This window comes from Alosa alosa, chromosome 19 (assembly GCF_017589495.1).
Source record: "Alosa alosa isolate M-15738 ecotype Scorff River chromosome 19, AALO_Geno_1.1, whole genome shotgun sequence".
NCBI classification, from domain to species: Eukaryota; Metazoa; Chordata; class Actinopteri; order Clupeiformes; family Clupeidae; genus Alosa; species Alosa alosa.
The window spans coordinates 7901137-7918716 of record NC_063207.1 but is presented as its reverse complement, the minus strand read 5'-3'; the positions used below and the strand labels follow the sequence as shown (position 1 = coordinate 7918716).

At 44.5% G+C, this 17580-nt stretch overlaps 2 protein-coding genes across 2 annotated transcripts in view; one reads left to right on the top strand and one right to left on the bottom strand.

The window, feature by feature from the left end:
• LOC125284376 (consortin-like) overlaps nucleotides 1-5579 on the bottom strand; it is an 18943-nt gene extending 13364 nt beyond the window's left edge. Inside the window, exons 1-3 of the mRNA XM_048228293.1 lie at nucleotides 5564-5579; nucleotides 3750-4163; nucleotides 754-935 (exon numbers count right to left, since the gene is read on the bottom strand). Coding sequence (XP_048084250.1) covers nucleotides 754-935; nucleotides 3750-4163; nucleotides 5564-5579 — 612 coding nt within the window. The remainder of the gene's footprint in view (nucleotides 1-753; nucleotides 936-3749; nucleotides 4164-5563) is intronic.
• Nucleotides 5580-11462: 5883 nt separating this feature from the next.
• The window catches only part of itsn2b (intersectin 2b), a 46657-nt gene continuing 40539 nt past the window's right edge, over nucleotides 11463-17580 (top strand). The window contains 1 exon segment of the mRNA XM_048270881.1: nucleotides 11463-11702. The gene's annotated coding sequence lies outside the window, so the exon portion shown is untranslated.

Here is a 17580-nt window from a genome sequence, read left to right as displayed (position 1 = left end):
CAGATGGAGCTCGAGTACGCTATACATAATGGCAGCCCGAGAGACAGAGGACAGAACAAGGCTAGAATGACAGCCAAGGAAAGACAGAACTGGAGGAGAAAGGAACCAGAGGAAATGCATGTGTGTGTGTGTGTGTGTGTGTGTGTGTGTGTGTGAGTGAGTGAGAGGGACCATTAGTGCAAGCCAGAGATCTAGGACAAGAAGGAGAGAGTGAGAAAAAAAACAGTGAGTGAGAGTATGAGAGACAGAGAGAAAGAGACGCACAGTGAAAGAGACAGGTGTGTGTGTGTGTGTGTGTGTGTGTGTGTGTGTGTGTGTGTGTGTGTGTACAGAGAGCGAGTGAGAGAGTGGACAATGGTGGTGTGACAGACACCTGGTGCTGGACCTGGACTTCTCCTGTTACTGTTCATTCTGTCTCCCTGTATATCGACGTTTCAAGGTTGTTCTATTTTTCCCCCAGTCAGTGTTGCGTTTACTGTTCTTTGTGCTTTGGTCAAGCTGATAAAGCAACTCTGAACTGAACTGAACTGAACTGAGGGTGACTGAGAGCAGGTGAGAGGTCTGGAGAGAAGAATAAAGATGGCAGTAGAAAAGACACAGGGAGAGAGAGAGAGAGAGAGAGAGAGAGAGAGAGAGAGAGAGAGAGAGAGAGAGAGAGAGAGAGAGAGAGAGAGAGAGAGTGTATGTATGTGTGAAGAATAAAGTTTTTGGGCTATAGTGAATTAAATTGACTAATGGTGGTGTGACGGAGACCTGGTGTAGGCGGTGAGGCAGCAGGGCGTTGTCACAGGGTTCCCCCAGGTCAAGCGCAGGGGCAGGTGAGAAGCCGGGGAGACCACCTCCCGTCGGCCTCAGGGCATCCCCCTCCTCTGCATGGACCTCTACACTGCCAACCTGTGGACACTCCTCGGGACTGCTCACCAGCTCCTCAACACCTGCAAACACACACACACACACACACACACACACACACACACACAAAACATACAGGTTATCTGAGAAGCTGCTTACTGTACACCTCCGCAACCTCTCTCCGACACCCCTCCACTGTCAGTGCTCCAGCCCTCTCTGCTCTGAATGCTCGATCATTTCCAGTCTGTCTGTGCCAATGTATCACTGGATCTACAGTACAGTAATATACAGTCATTGGTCTGGTCGACTAGAATCACACAAGATACAGCAGAGTGAAGATGAACAAGGTGTGATGTGTGTTTGGGGGGTGTCTGTGAGAGGGATTGTGTGTGTGTGTGTGTGTGTGTTTGTGGGGGTTCTACCTAAAGAGGCAACAGCCACAGTTTAAAAGCAGTGGTCATCACTGGCCCTGTTTGTCTTCCATATAAAAGCTCTATAATAAAACTCTAATAAAATAACTATAATAAAATAAGTGCAGTGATTCACATCAACAGAGCGCTTCATATTTATACATATATTATATTATATCATATTTTAAACTTTGATCAACATCAGTAATAGCATAGTCTACAATGCTGTTGCCGAGATGGGAGCAGTAGGTGAACCTACCCAGAGTCACCCTTTTCTACCATTAGCTATGAGGAGACCTAGGCTTTCACATGGTTGGAGTATCTGTTTGGCATTTTTGTTTACAATACGGTCTGAGTCATCTCTCTCTCGGATACCGCACTGATGAACACACCACCCTGAAGAACACAAACTTCGGCCCTGTAGGGCCTTCTCACAGAGGCTCTTCCATATAAAAGCTCTATGAACTAAATAACTCTATTAAATAAGTGCAGTGATTCACATCAACAGAGCGCTTCATATTTATACAGAACTGCCTGCAACACTTCATGGTTTTAATACACATTCAAAAATGGTTCCACAATCCTGTGAAGTGTAATTAATTAGTGACCACGAAAGCAACCGTGAAATGCTTTTTCAACTGTTGATTAACAAACCCCTCAGTGTGACGACGCCTGAAGTAAAACACCCAATCAAAAACCAGAATGCTGCAGGGAAAGAGAGAGTAGAGGACACTCACAGACCACAGTCCAAAAAGAGACGTCTCATCTCCACGGCCTCTGTAAAGTTAGCTCCAGGACTGCATGCCAGACTGGCCACACAGCAAGACGAGTCTTATGGTCAGTAAGACGGAGGGACAGAGGCCTTATCAGCCCTTGGTTGCCTCTGATCAGCTCAGGGGTGATTAGCAACAGCGTTACCGAGGTGACCGCCAGGATGCCACATAAGAGATGATTAAGCAACACCAGGGAAATGCTGCACTGACTGCACTCACTGACCCGTCACATTATACCCCACACACACACAGGGTAACGAACACACACACACACTCACACACAGAGTAACACACACACACACACACAGTGTAACACACACACACACACACGTGTGCACAGAGTAAAACACACACACACACACGTGCACAGAGTAACACACACACACGTGCACAGAGTAACACACACACACACACACACACACACACACACACACACACAAACACAGAGTAACACACACATACACACACTCTTTTGTTGAGTTTCCTTAAAAAATGAATGTCATATAGTCTTGCACTGTGTTTCATGGCAGCCACAAAAACACAGAAAGGCCCTCTGTGCTAGTCCACTAGTGCTAGTAAATAATAATATAAAAAGTAAACAGAGAACCATATAGATAAATAACCATAACACAGACATACAGAGTAGCTCTCTGCATTACAGACATCTCTGGTGAGACCCAAGCTGGTGGTGGCTTTATGTGCATCAGCTGTTCTCCCGATCACAGCACATGAGGCCACCAAACTGCTCAACTCTCCAGGATAAAGACAACCATAACATCAGTTGAGAAAAAAAGAAATAGGACACTCTCTTCACGCAATGCACAAGATGCAGAAGAGCTTGGGTAAAACGAGGCTCCTTTTTCAAAAATGGTTCAATCTGAATTACAGCTCACAAGTAGGGTAATGCAATAATCCACGGATTTCAAAGGCTGACCTCTACACGTGCGCATAGCTGGTTGCAACACATAAGCGTAAGGTATTCTATAAGCGATGCCATTGAGCTAATTATGTATGAGGGAGGGTAGAAATATATCAGAATCTGGGATCATAGAGTTATGGCTGCGTTCAATGTTATCTTGGAATGGGTGCTTTATCTGAAGATGAGGAGAGGTTCAGTAGGTGTAAAGTGATCTACTGTGTGTTATGCGTGATATGCATGTTAGCTAGAACTACTTGATTAAACAATGTCAAGGTGTTGTGTATTTGCACTGTGTGGACTGCATACCTGATTTACCTGTTGGAATCTATGTGTTTGCTTCACCTATCTAAATGTGTGATGTATCGCCGGGACTACCAGAGGTCTAACGTATATTACCTGTGCTCTCTGTACTGACACTCTCACCTGCTCTACCTGTTCCAGTTCTCTATCTCCTGGTGTGTGCGTAGGGGTGTGTGTAGGTGTGTGCAGGTGTGTGTGCAGGTGTGTGTGCAGGTGTGTGTGCAGGTGTGTGTGCAGGGGTGTGTGTAGGGGTGTGTGTAGGGGTGTGTGTAGGGGTGTGTGGGTGTGTGTGTAGGTGTGCGTGTAGGTGTGCGTGTAGGTGTAGGTGTGTGTGAGTGTGGTGCAACTTTCACCTGAGGAACGTGTGCTTTTGTCCCTTTAACTTGGCCACTGTGTGCTTTAGCAGTTGGTCCATCAGCTGGATGGTTAATTGTAACCAGTGTGATTGTATTTTTAAACCTTTAGTGCTAGTAGACATTGCATGTTTTTTTTTACCTGTAGGACTACAAGAGGAAGAGTCTCTGATTTGGCTGTCAGGATCCGGTGAGAAGGCTCTGCTGTTACTGTCCTCTTCCTCACCTTCCTCCTCCACTTTGGAGCTGTCCTCCTCCTCCTCCCCCACCCTCTCCTCCTCTTCCTCACAGCTGCCGTTGTTGTTGACGGAGTCCTGCTGTTCGAGCAGTTGGCTCCTCCTCCCGTGCGATCCCCCAGCACCACCTCCTCGCCCTCCTCCATCAGCTGGTTCTGGTTCTCGTCCGGGCTGTGCAAGCCTGACGCCGGCACCGACACGGACACGGGGTGGTCGCCGCGGTTGCGGAGGAGGTCCGCTCCTCCCTGACCGCGCCTTACGGGCTCCTCGCCCTGAGCTTGTCCCTCGTCCATTGGCTGCTGGGGCTGATGACCATGCAGCTCAGAGAGACACGCCCTGGCCTTTCTCCTGCCCGGTACCTGGTGCCTGGCTGGCTGGCTGCTGGGAGAGAGAATAAGGCTGTTGGTTTGCCTGACGAGTCCTACGCGTCCTAAATGTCCTTTAGCATTATCAGGGCTACAGCCTGAAGTCTTAATCTTACTGGGATGGTTTCCTGTAGATTCAACTTAGCCTTAGTTTTGACTAAAAGATCTTCATTAATGTTCATTGAAGTTTTACTCTAAGAATAGGCTTAATCTATGCCCAAGAAACTGGTACAATGTGTGTATTCTTGGTTATCATAACTTATTGTGTATTTTTTGCCTATTTCTTACACATACACCAAGGGTGTTGCCAAAAACTGCATGAATGCTGATTGCTAATGTAAGCATATGTGATGGGATCTGGGAAAACCCATCACGTGGTGAAATTTCACCAACTTATGATTCTGATACCATCCTAGCAACATCCAGGATTTTTGAAATTTTACCAGAGAGGGTTGAAACGGTATTGAAACAGAGCAGAAATCAAGGATTTTTAACCTGTGATTGGTTTTTCCAGATCCCATCACATCACATGTGCATAAAATAAGCAAACCCAATATGCGGTGGGTTAACAGGCTAACAGCCAGGCTACACCAAGCATTCCGTTTGCAGAACAAATAGTTTTAGAAGACTAGTGCTCTTGCGCCTGGTGTAGCTAGTTAATGGTGTAACTATTGATTATTATTGGGAGCTAATTGTAGTAGCTTAAAAACTACAGGCAAAGAAGGCTCACGTTTACACCTGTTCAGCCAGGCTCACTGATAGGAGAATTAACGAGTTACAATGTGTCAACTAATGTAAAGGTAAACTCCAAATGAGAACACTATGCACTGCTAATGTTCCATTTGGCTGCAGAACATAGATGTAGCAGACATCAGTCGGTGGTAAAGAGCACTGGCCTACGTCTGCCTCAAGTTAAATGCAGTTTCACTAGGCAAACTCTCTCTCTCTCTCTCTCACTCACACACACACACACACTCACACACTCACACTCGCAGTCTCCGCTGCAGAGTCTAATCTGTGCCTGATTAAACAGGAATTGCTAACTTTCAGAGGAACAGGTCTGGCGTCATTCCATTAGCATCCCTCTGTTCTCCTTACAATGAAAACAATACCACTAAAAACACAAGTGGAGTCTCACTCTGACTCAAAACCCCTGAGTAAAACTGTGTGTGTGTGTGTCACTCTGTCCAGCCCTATCTGCCAACGATGTGTGTGTGTTAACTAATTAAATCACTGCACAGACTGGTGCGTTTCCTGACTTTCTATTGTGAGTCTTGTGGAGAGTGGAGGAAGAGTATAAACTCCTGCGTGTTTATCTTAATTATAACTTTAGGCCTCTTTAAATGAGTGCTCACGGTTCATCTGGTTCATGGCAGTGCCGTGGTTTCTCTGCAGTGGGCTGAGAGCACAGCTCCTGCCATCTGCCGAATGGAGATATCATCATACTGCAGTTAGAAGACTTACACAACTCTGACCGTAACACTGCAGTTGCAATACTGTAAATCTATTGTGATACTGGCCTATATGCAGTCTGTAATGGAGGTTTTTATATTTATTTTTTATTACATTGAAGGGTCAGCTGGACCATACAATTGACAACTCTAACCTCATCAAAACAGAAGGTGGAGGAGTGCGCACACACACACACACACACACACACACGATTTCCCCTTGGGGATCAATAAAGTATGTATGTGTGTATGTGTGTGTATGTATGTATGTATGTATGTATGTATGTATGTATGTATGTATGTATGTGTGTGTGTGTGTGTGTCACACACACATTTATGACTTATGACTTTCACAACATAGCAAAAGACCACACATGTAAAGCCAAAAAGAGCCTGGCGAGATCATTCACAGAGATCATTCACAGAGATCATTCACAGAGTTGGAACATGATAAGGGGAAATATGTGACTGGAAATAGGAACGTGAAGCCACACGCACACTATCTACACAGAGCACAGGTCAGCAGCAGCATAGAGTTCAGGGCACAGCAGAGGTCAATAGAGGTCAATGTTACACACACAACACAGGTCAGAACCAAAGAGTGCATGTTAGCAGCAGCACGATGAGAGAACACGTCACCGCACAGAGGTCAGTACTACAGTACAATGCACAGGACAGGACAAAGCAAAGTCGACCGTTAGCAGCAGCATAGAGAGTACACGTCACCGCACAGAGGCCAGAACCAAAGAGCACAGGACAGCAGCATTAGTGCACATCACAGCACAGAGAGATCAGTACTACAAAAATGGGTTAGCAGCATAGAATCCATCACAGCGCAGAGGTCAGTACCAGAATGGGTTAGCAGTGAACAACAGCAGTTAGCATCACAGCCATGAACCCCAGCCCTCAGCCCTCAGTCCAGCACAGCAAAGGTGAGCAGGGAAGAGCACCGAACACAGGTGGTGAACGGATCAGAGCCACAACACAGACAGAGGCCACAGGCTCGACACAGCCAACAAGAGCACGGACACGAATGCAGCCAACAACAGCACAGACACGAATGCAGCCAACAGTACAGTTCAGGGCAGCATGAACAACACAGCCTTCAGTGCAGCACAGCAAATGTCAGCAGCAGCACAGGGTCAAGACAAGTCACTTTATTTGCACATTTAAAAACAACAGGTGTTGACTCGAAGTGCTTTACAGGTGAGGCAAACAAATACAAATCTAAATAAAAAGATAAATAATTGGAATAGCTTCATCTGGTGATTTAAAGAGGATTTAAAGAGATAAATAATAGGAATTGTTGCATCTGGTGATTTAAAGAGGATTTAAAAAGATAAATAATTGGAATAGTTGCATCTGGTGATTTAAAGAGGATTTAAAAAGATAATAGGAATTGTTGCATCTGGTGTTTGCAACATAGAGCACAGGTTAGAAACACAGATCAAAGATGAGCACCAAAACCCATACCAGCCCAATCATAAGCTACATGGGCCGGGCAAGGACCACTCAGGTCCACTTCAGGAGAACACTCCGGCTCAATGGTTTGCCCTGTCAGCCCGCAAACGAGGACTTGCTTTTGTGGCCCCTCTATGACAATGTTACACTTTGCTAAACACGGACCTGGTGACTAGTCTTCTTAAAAATTCCCTTTCAGAACTGACCACACAAACTCATCAGGCAAAAACCTTACTGTTTGCTGGGACTGCATCATGACGCCAGTCAATCTGCCTCTTTAAGCAGGTGTCTACTGGCCTTGTCATTAAGCAATATTACAATGCATCCATCTTATAGGCAGCCATGGATGAGAAGTCCTGCTTGTGAGATGAGTCAGCTGTAGACATCTACAGGCAGCCTTCAAAGGAGGAGATCAATAAAGCTGCTATTAACAGCAGCCCCCATCACCCCCTCATAACTCGTAACAGCAGCCCTCAATACCCCCTCTTCACCGGTGTCACTAACACAGCTAAGACACACTCAGACATTCACACACCCATGGGTCTTATCATGTTTTCCGTCTGACTAAGAACATCCATCTCTCTCTCTCTCTAACTCCCTCTCACAGGAACTCACACACACACACACACACACACACACTCTACTCATGTTCTTCAAATAGTCTCCCTTTCTGCCACATTTTGTCATCTGACTCACCTCAACTCACTTCCTTTTGTGTGTGTGTGTGTGTGTGATGTGTGCACGCATGTGCGTGTGTGCTTGTGTGTGTTGCTGTTATGCTGCTGTGCATGTTGTGATTCATGTGTGCCTTTGTGTTTCCCCATACTCATTATCCTCTGAGGGAGCCTCCTGGAAAAGTCCCTAGTGTGATATCTCTTTCTCACACACACACACACACACACACACACACACACACACACACACACACACAAACGAGCCAGTGCAACACCAACACCTTATGCAACTCCACACAGATGATTACAGGTGCAGGTGAGGGCCCAACCCAACCCAGTCGTGCCCATCTCTGAGAGCTGCTTGCTGGGAGCAGTTCCCAATGGGTTCTCAAGACTCTTGCTAATTGCAGACAGCCAGGGCATAAGAGATTTGTTTTTGATGTTGTGTTTTTAATGACTCCCTGGGTAAATGCTAAAAATAGGCATCCCTCTCAAGATGCCATGAAGAAAAGCATTTTGTCTACACCGTTTGTTTTTGTCAGTCTACATCTTTCTTACGACATATTAAAAATGCCATTAAGCCATCCTTGTCTAAAACAGCTTTCAGTTGGGTGTTGCACCTAGTGAATCAGCACGTTACAATAAAGAAGGATTTATGCGTTTGTTAAAATTGTTATTATTGGACAAACAAGATATTCAGTGTCAGCGTTACAACACAGCTGACGCTCCACCCGAAATAAATGAGCTGACTCAAGAGCCTATCGTGTACGTAGCCTATCAGAAGTGGTGACTGGTGGTGAGGTGCTGGCATTGTCTCAGCAAACAGGTTTGATGGGAAAAGCACTCTTCCCAACCGCACAGCTGGCACCACCTCACGTCAACATCAACAATATCAAACCCTCCCAGGTTAGGGCCTGTTTACAGCCATCCCTGTGGCTGGGGTGGGGAGGAGAGATTTGGGGAAGAAAGGTGTCGGCTCAAACGCCTTGTGGGCAAGATTCCACGAAAAAAACAATGAGAGGTAATTTTCAAGAGTTGCCATGGGAACAGGATTTGCATCTGGGTCAGCGCTGCTGAGGTTGTTTACATCACAAGAGCTTTGGCCAAACTCCCATTGTTGCATCTGGTGTGCACTGACATTGGCACACTCTCTCCTTACTGCCTCGCTTTAGCAAAGGCTATCATAACATCCAGTCAAAGGGGGTAATTTTCCTCTAGCTCTCCAAATATGGTCCTTTATTGTGGGCTCAGGTTTAGGTCTGTATGACTTGGAGAAGTCGGGACTTGTTTAGAATACAAAATTACAAATCTATAGCCTGCCATACCCCATGAACTTGATAACACTTGAACATCTTCTAGAAAGTGGTGAAAAAAAAAATACTTTTAATGAATGACCTAATCAGACAAAGGGCAGTCACTGTAGCACAATGGAGCAGAACACATTGTGCAGCCCCTCCCTTATTTTTTCACATTTATTAGTAATTAATAAGATATTAACACTGACAAGAAAAACTAGGTCACTCTATTTTCGGACCAAAGTAAGGGTTAAAAAAAAATCACTTGGGTCTCTAGACAAGACTCAAGGAAAAGAGGCGACAGGTAAAAATAGGCTTCAAGTAACTTTAAGTGGAACAATCATTCAGCAACACGGGGTGTGTTGGGGGTTGTATATAGAGGGCACTTTCATAGGCACATGAATTGACATTAGTTACCCGGCCTAGAAGCACCAAACTATCTAAAGCTCTGGTTCATGTCACCACATATTCTGTCCAATATTGAGCCTAGGAATGCGTATATCGCAGCTGTCACTGAAATATGTAGGCCTGTGTTGGCTAATAAGATGAGTTAGTTGTTCATCTTGTCCTGACACACAAAAAACAATGTCCAATACACCCATGTTCATGTGCTGTCATTTTGGCGGCGTTATTTAACCACACGCAAGTGTGTGCTTATTTTGCATTGAAGAAACACACACGATCAGGCTTCAATACTGGTTGTCAATACGTAACGGGTGTCATATCTTTAATATGCATCCATGCTAAGCATGACGTTAGCTAACTTGACGTTACATTAGTACGTTACATACAGTAGCCTACAGTAGATACATTACTGACATGTAGCGTATTACAGGGCAGACGTTACACTGTAACAAGAAATACTGTAATGTTAGCTTGAAAACTGAGCGACCAATGGAAACCATGGCATGACACGAACAGAATTCTGCAACTGATGTAAAAGGAAAGCAACACTTAACTGCGTAAATTTAACGAACCCAATAGTAATGCTTTCTGCATGTCAACGTATGCCTTCATGTAACGTTATGTCAAACGTTAGCTTTCAGCTCACGACCAACACGACGGCTACATGCGGTTGCCAAATGGTAAAAATGTCCATATCTATTGCAAAATAAGTCTACACAAACGTGATTGAAACAGTGTGACTGACTTCTAAATTCCGAAAATAAACATCACTTGATGAGCTCCAGTTGTTGACCTTAAGCAGATTCAGCACTGGAGCTGTCGTTCCTGGCTCCTAAATGACAGACGAGCAAGCTAACATCGCAAGCTAACATCGCAATGTAACATGAGCTAAGAGCTAGCTGGCTGGTTAGCAACATATCGAAAAGCGGCCAAAATGGCTTTTCTTTTACAGATATGGAACGCTAAACCGTACAAAGAGTATTTCTTTATCCTCATCAGTCTGTAAAGAAAACTGACTAGGTTTACTTACGACTGATTTGATCTGGTGAGGTGAATTCTGTGGACGGCGCGCTTTAGATGTCCCTGGCCATGCACTCACTCAGGGTACCGCTGGAAATTTGTTTTCTTTCTCAGCTGATATGTGGGCTTCCTGACATCTATCCGGGGAAGTCTCAGCTCATTCATTGGAAACTAGTGGCCCGCTCAATTTGAGGACGTTTGGCGCCACCTTGCGTATTAATACCATCATCCCTTTGAAATTGTGGTCGACGTCTACAAAATGTCCAGGAGGATGTAAGAGGCTACAAACGTAGGCTAGCGTGTTAAACACAATATTGCAATTATTTGAAAATTATTTGAAAATAAAGCAATGCTGTCTAACAACATATATAGGCCTAATCATTATTGCACTATGCTGTGATATCGCTTCTTCCTCTGTCGTTGGCAAGTACTACTGTCCTTATTACTTAGTTGTTTTTTATATATATATATATATATATATATATATATATATATATATATATATATATATATATATATATATATATTATATACTTTTTATTACTTTTTCTGCTGTTAGTGAATGTTGTGTGTGATGTCTGTATGCTACTGAGACCATGAATTTCCCCTTGGGGATCAATAAAGTATCTATCTATCCATCTAGAGGAGGCTAGGCCTATTTTCTGATGATGCCATTAATGCAAAATTCGCTATCAACTTTGTCTTTTCTTACCATGCAATTTTGGAGAGATGGCATTTGAAACATTTTAATATTTCGATGCATCAGGAAAACGGGTCTGTCAAAATGGTATAGCGATGAGAACCACTTTTAATATTATAATGGATTTCAAAACAGAAGTGCAACCAAAACTTTTAAGCCAACACACTTTTTCGCCCTTACAGAAAGAGAGAGGGCAGTGTGCTCACTTACCCTGCTTTTCAGACAGCTGACCCTCCCATTACGAAGTGTTGGATTTCAGTCAAGGGTTGGCTGGGCTGCCGAATAGTCAGCCATGTTGTTTTTGTGACAGAGCTATCAGCAACAGGTACAGTTGGAAACCCATCATATTCCGCCCGAAATATTGCTCTCTGGATTGTACATTCACCACATGATTAACGAAGACACTGACGGGGGAAATGTTCGTTTAAACGGAAACCTCTGGGGATCATTTAGCAGCTCTTTTATGTCTTTTTCGGCTGTTGTGAAAAGTAAGTATCGTTTACCACACTGCTTTTGACTTTGCTAACTCACTGTGTACAGAATATGACCAATGTTGCGTTGCGTTGCTTGTTGTTGGTCTGTTGTTGAAAGCCATACATTATGCTTGTTTGCATAACAGTCAGATTCGTTGTACAGTACTTTTGTGACATTGTGTTTAAAATACTTGCGTGTGGATAGACGTTTGGATCACTCCAAACCCGACCAGTCTAGACTCAAAGTTTGGTAGGCTACGTCAATTTATGGATTAAGCTCAATTTTTACAAGAGGGTCTTCACTAAAATAGCTTATACATGATTTAAAATGTGAGTTACGGAGATACGTGTAATAAAACTGCCCCCCAGAACTTGTTCAACAAGTTGCAAACTTGTTACTCTGGCGTGAGTCAGCCAGCCCAGGAATGTAACCGTTTATCATCATCAATAACCCACTAACAAATCAGCCCGTTCTGCACTTCATGGCAGTGTTCATAACACTGTCATGGAAACATTCGTGAAGTTTATGAGTAGGTTAAGTGTTGTAACTACTGTCATTACAGCCTCTGTTTTGTCAGGTCGCCTACACTTTCCACATCAGCTTAGTAAGATGGTATGAGTAATTAATATGAAGTTGTAAAGAGGATGGGCTCATAGTTTTTGAATGTGACAAAAGGAAATATTGTGTTCCATTTTGGTTTGTTTTGTGACGGCATTCCAGAATGACACTAGAGTCACATTTTCTTTCCAGCTCTATCTGCCTGGTTGATTGCGAGGTCGGAATCCCGCCTCTCTCCCAGTACTAGAACTCTCCAGGCCCTTACAGTACATGGAACTCACCATCATGTCACAGTGACCCCTATGACCAGGGCCTCTGGCAGACTGCCAAGGCTGTCTGTTTGAGTGGCCCTGGTGGTCTATTGGGAGTGTGCCCTGGCCTCTGACAGGGGGGCACAGGGAGCAGCTCTGCTCTGCTCTGCTTGTTGCTGCACCAGTCGGTGAATCAGCACTGAAATTCTTCGCCCTCTTGTCCATCTCACAGCTTGTGCTGTGTATGCTATGCTGCAGCTGGATGACAGTATGACTGAAGAGGACCCATCAGCTTTGTGTGTTGTGTTGCAGTTGTACATTTGTTCAATATATTTCAGAATGACTTTGGTTATCATTTGGATGTTGCTTGCATAACCTTGTAAAGGTTGAACATAGGTTAGGCCTCCTGCATAACCCCCTGGCCATGTTATATTCTTGGTTTTGTCTTTATTGATTCGAGGCGTTTCAGGGTTATGGACGTGCTTGCTTTACGTACTGGACAGACACGTAGCACAATATTATCAGAAAAAAACCCATGCGGGACCAACCATGCTATTTTTCACTGTTTCATGGAGACCTTCAAGGCCTTCTTTGCTTTGCTTTTGTTTCCAGTTCAGTGCACTTCAATGCTCCAGATGGTCCGGTGAAGGACAGCTCAGCTTCCGGGTATGGAACTGGCCTGGAAACGAAAACAAGCCGCATTCCTTGGGCATAATTTACAGACACGTCCACTGTCCCAACGTCCTTGTCACGTCTTAAGGAAACTCTAGTGCAGGAAACTGCAGCACACAGACTGAACAAAGATTGACTGTGTTCACAGTGGATAACATCAAAGTATAGCCCCTCCTAAATCTGATGACAAATGTCTTGATGACCGAATGTGAAATAATGGCAGGGTCTCTTGGGTTGCTGTTCCAGTAAATTCTCTGAGGTGAATTTTAAGCAAACACTCTCCTGATTGACTTAGTAAGGATAAGTCTTTTCTTGATAAACTTGACCCATGACTTGACATGGTTGAGGTGTAATGGTAATTCTAAAGCACCCACAGAACATGGCACTGAGGTTATGAAAATGAGTCTAATGAGCCCAGTGGCTATGGAAGTGATCAACTATGATCACTGCTCTCAGTCGCCTGCCTGCTTGTTTGTTTTGTGAGGGTTGAGGAGTGAGTTCTGCCTCTGTACAGCTCTACCTAGCTACCCAGCTTCTTGTTGCATGGCTGCCCCAGTGTTCCTGGCCCCCTGTGCTACAACCCTTGCCCTGGGCCCTGCTGTGTCCTGGACAGGGGTGGTGCTGGGGCAGATGTGGGCAGTGTGTGTGTGTGTTTGTGTTTCTCTTCCAGACGCTTTGAGGGCGGTGAAAGCAGAGGCCACATTGTTTGTGCCTGCTATGCTTCCTGTTTGTCTGTGTTCTACCGAGCTCAGCCTTTCTGCCCTCCGCTGCTCTGCTGGCTCCAGGCTCGGCCGCTGGCCCGGTTTTGGGGAAGTTTTGCCGCCCGGCTGGCAGGGCTGCTGGAAGGTGGCGACAAGGGGACACACCTAATAATGAGCTCATAATCTATCTTTACCAATTGCAGCCTGCCTCACGTCATTCTGTCTCTTACACCAGAAATTACTCAGCTTTCTGCTATGTCAGACAATCGACCATCTACTGATGTTTTCCTAAACTGCTGCTCACTTCCTAACAATATAACCTTCATAACATAATCTTGAATTTCCCCTGGGAATCAATAAAGTATCTATATCCATCCATCCATCCATCCATCCATCTATCCATCCATAACCTGTTGTCTTTGGCTGTTCCACATTGTTTGTATAGCTACAGCACAGTAGGGGACTTGGAAAGCACCAAACACAGAGTTCTAAAAGGCTGACCAGCTTTATGTTAAATAACGTATGTAAATTAATCATAAGTGGTGCTTATCGACCAGACGGGGCATGGAACTACATGATGCACAGTCAGGCTGACCATGAGAGCAACAGGACAGCATATGACCATCTAACTCCATTAGAAAGATAATACCGATAAGATATTACCGAAAGATAAAACAATTGGCAAAAATTGGCAAATTGTTCCGTAGTGTTGCTGTTAAAGCGATGACGAGTGTTTGTTAAAAAAGTAACAATCTCACTACTTAAAAGGCATCCCAAAACATGACTATAATCTACAACAGCACTGCACAGTACCTTCGCACTGATAAAAGGCCTACTAGCATGCTAACTCTGTTTTGGTGAAAGTGAATGCCTCATAGAGGCTCTCTATAAAGGTTGAGATGTTTCACGCCTCATAATTCTGCATCAGGTAATGCAGACTCAGGCAGACAGCAGACTGGTGGAAGGGGAAAGAGATTTTTCCCTAACTTATTTGTCAGTCGACTAGACTGTGGTTTACTCGCTACCCACAAGTCAAAAAAGCTTTCCGCTTAGGCATGGGCTTGGACACACGAGAGCCAGAAACAGAGCCTATACCGTGCTGAATGTGGTGCCAAGAGCCATAATGGCATTTACATGTGTTTACCTAGTAGGAGTTCTTCTCTGTACAATATGGGTATACGTTGAGATTAGCATGTGTTACCTGTGTTTCACACCATGACATTGCTTTACTTCCCACAGTGAGAGGTGTTATCTGATGGACTAGACTTAACATGTGTTTATTTAGTAGAAGCCTCTCTCTGTTTGGTCCAATTAAAGATCAGCTTATAGCCTATATGTTCCATGTGCAGTGCATCAACCCCTTGACTGTCCTGTTGAGCTGCAGGATCGGTCTAGGATGATTTAATGATTCAATTAGGCTGGATAACTCAGTCAACGTCCTTTTAGGCAAGCCCCTCCACTCGGCAGCCATATTGCAATGCATTTTGGGCACTTAGGCATCTAGCCTATTTTGAGTAGAATTGCCTTTGCGCAAGTCTTCACAGCACCAACCTCGCTCCAGTGGCGAGATCACAACAAATGGTTGGTACAATGTTCACAACACATCGCATCATTGGCACGATGTATGCATATGTCGACTTTTGGCTGCGGAAGGGGTAGTATTTGTTGACAACTGGCGTTACAAACTAAACCCATGCCTTTCTATGGAGGATTTTTTGAGAGCTGTGGCTCCTCATTAGAAAGTCTTTGACACAGTGAGTGACTACGTTTACATGGACATTAATATTCCGACTATTGACCTTATTCGATTATGGGGTTTACATGCGTTGTTGGTAGAATATTCCATTCATAATTCCTTTTACATGTAGCACAGCATAGTCCGATTATTACTAGCAAAGACAGTTGATTCTGTAAAAAGTTTCTGCACAGAAATTCTGATAGGACTTTATAATGTGATTAAGTTACACATGCATACAACGCACCTCAATAATGTGACTAAGATTGGAACACTCCACATGTCTGCAGTTGATTATTGCTTATTCCGACTATGACCATATTCAGGTTAAGGCAATCAGAAAATACTGCTTACATGACAGCATCTTATGCTGAATATTGTCTTAATCGTGTTAATACTGGAATATTAATGTATCATATAGTTAGAGGTGCTGTCTGATGGACTAGGTTCTTCTGTAAGTGTGGTGCCCCCTACTCTCCCCCCTGAGTGATGCACTGAAGCCGGACCGGTAAACGGACACCTCTGGACCCTGGGCTTGGATGAGCAGGCAGAGGCCCTCTCCAGCTGAATGCAAACAGCATGCAAATGCATGGCTTTAAAAGAGGAGGATGGCTGGCATACCGCCTGGCACCTCGGAAAGATTTCCTGGAAACGGGGACACTGTTTGTCCATGATGCCCATCATGCCAGCTCTAGGGCTGGTTGAGTTAGGATGGTTAAGGGTGGTCTTGGCAGCTGCACATATACTGTGCATGTCACAGCAGTGGAGCACTTCCTCGTTATCAGTGTCTACCTATCAGAGACCTGATGGAAACATGACCATCTGTTTTACGTCTCTGGGTTTTTCAGTCACCACAAACCATTTGAATTAGAATAGATGTGATTAAAAAGGTATAGAAATAGTCATAGATATAGTCTTGAACTATCCAACAGTTTTTAAATAGAGATTTGTCAGTAGTTGTATTAGTAAACAAACCTGTTAGTTTGTGCAGTATGGCTGCTGTAGTTCTAGCATTGCCCTTTATCCCATTTCCAAAATCAAACATTCCCTTTGAAATGTGCCAAATGCTGATGTTTGCACAGCTCTGTTGAGGTCACACGCCCTAATTAGATTTTGTCCTTCTCATCCAGTCGAGTCCCATTGATGGTCTTTGTTTGTTGCCTTTCTGAAATGATGGATCATATGATTGTGCTTTGCTCAGTCATTAAGCAGACAGTCACATGACACTCGGTGGTGGGGCACAACACAGCACAGCTCAGCATGGCTTTATGGAGCAGATGGCTTGCTGGAGCCCCCGTCCATGGTGACCCCAATGCTTGCTGAAGGAAGGCATCACATCCTTCCATCTTTTACCAGAGTTTGGTAACTCTCTATAGATTCTACCCGTGTGTGCGTGCGTGCGTACATGTACGTGTGTGTGTATGTGCTCTCTCTGTCTGTTTCCTGCTCACACAGCTGCTGTGCTGAGCAGCAGCCATTGGGTGTGGCAGGAAACAGCTGAGCCATGAACAGGAACACGTCTCTCTCTCTCCCTTTGTTTCTCTGTCTGTCTCTCTCTTTCTTTCTCTCTCTCTCTCTCTCTCTCTCTGCTGGTTAATTGCATAGGTTAGCAGACTGCCTGAGTCCGGGTCATGTTCAACCCCCAATACAGGTGATGGTGGGAGGTTGAAACCGGACACTCCCAATATGGTAGTGACATTAGCCCCATGCCAGATGGTAGGTGGTTATGCAAAGTGAAAGGTAAGCAAGCCCAGTAGAGATTGGGTTGTAAAGCTAGAGTTAGACCAGGAAGAAGGTTAGTTGTTTCTCAATGCAATATCTGTTATCTTCAGATCCAGATCTTTCACCTGAGAGCAACATGGTCTTTGAAAGTATTGGTCATATTTTGAACTCTTCACGTTGCACCAGGGTTGGACATCTAGAGAGGATTTAGGTGGAGGTTATTCTAGAATCTTTGATTGTACTGAATGCCAGA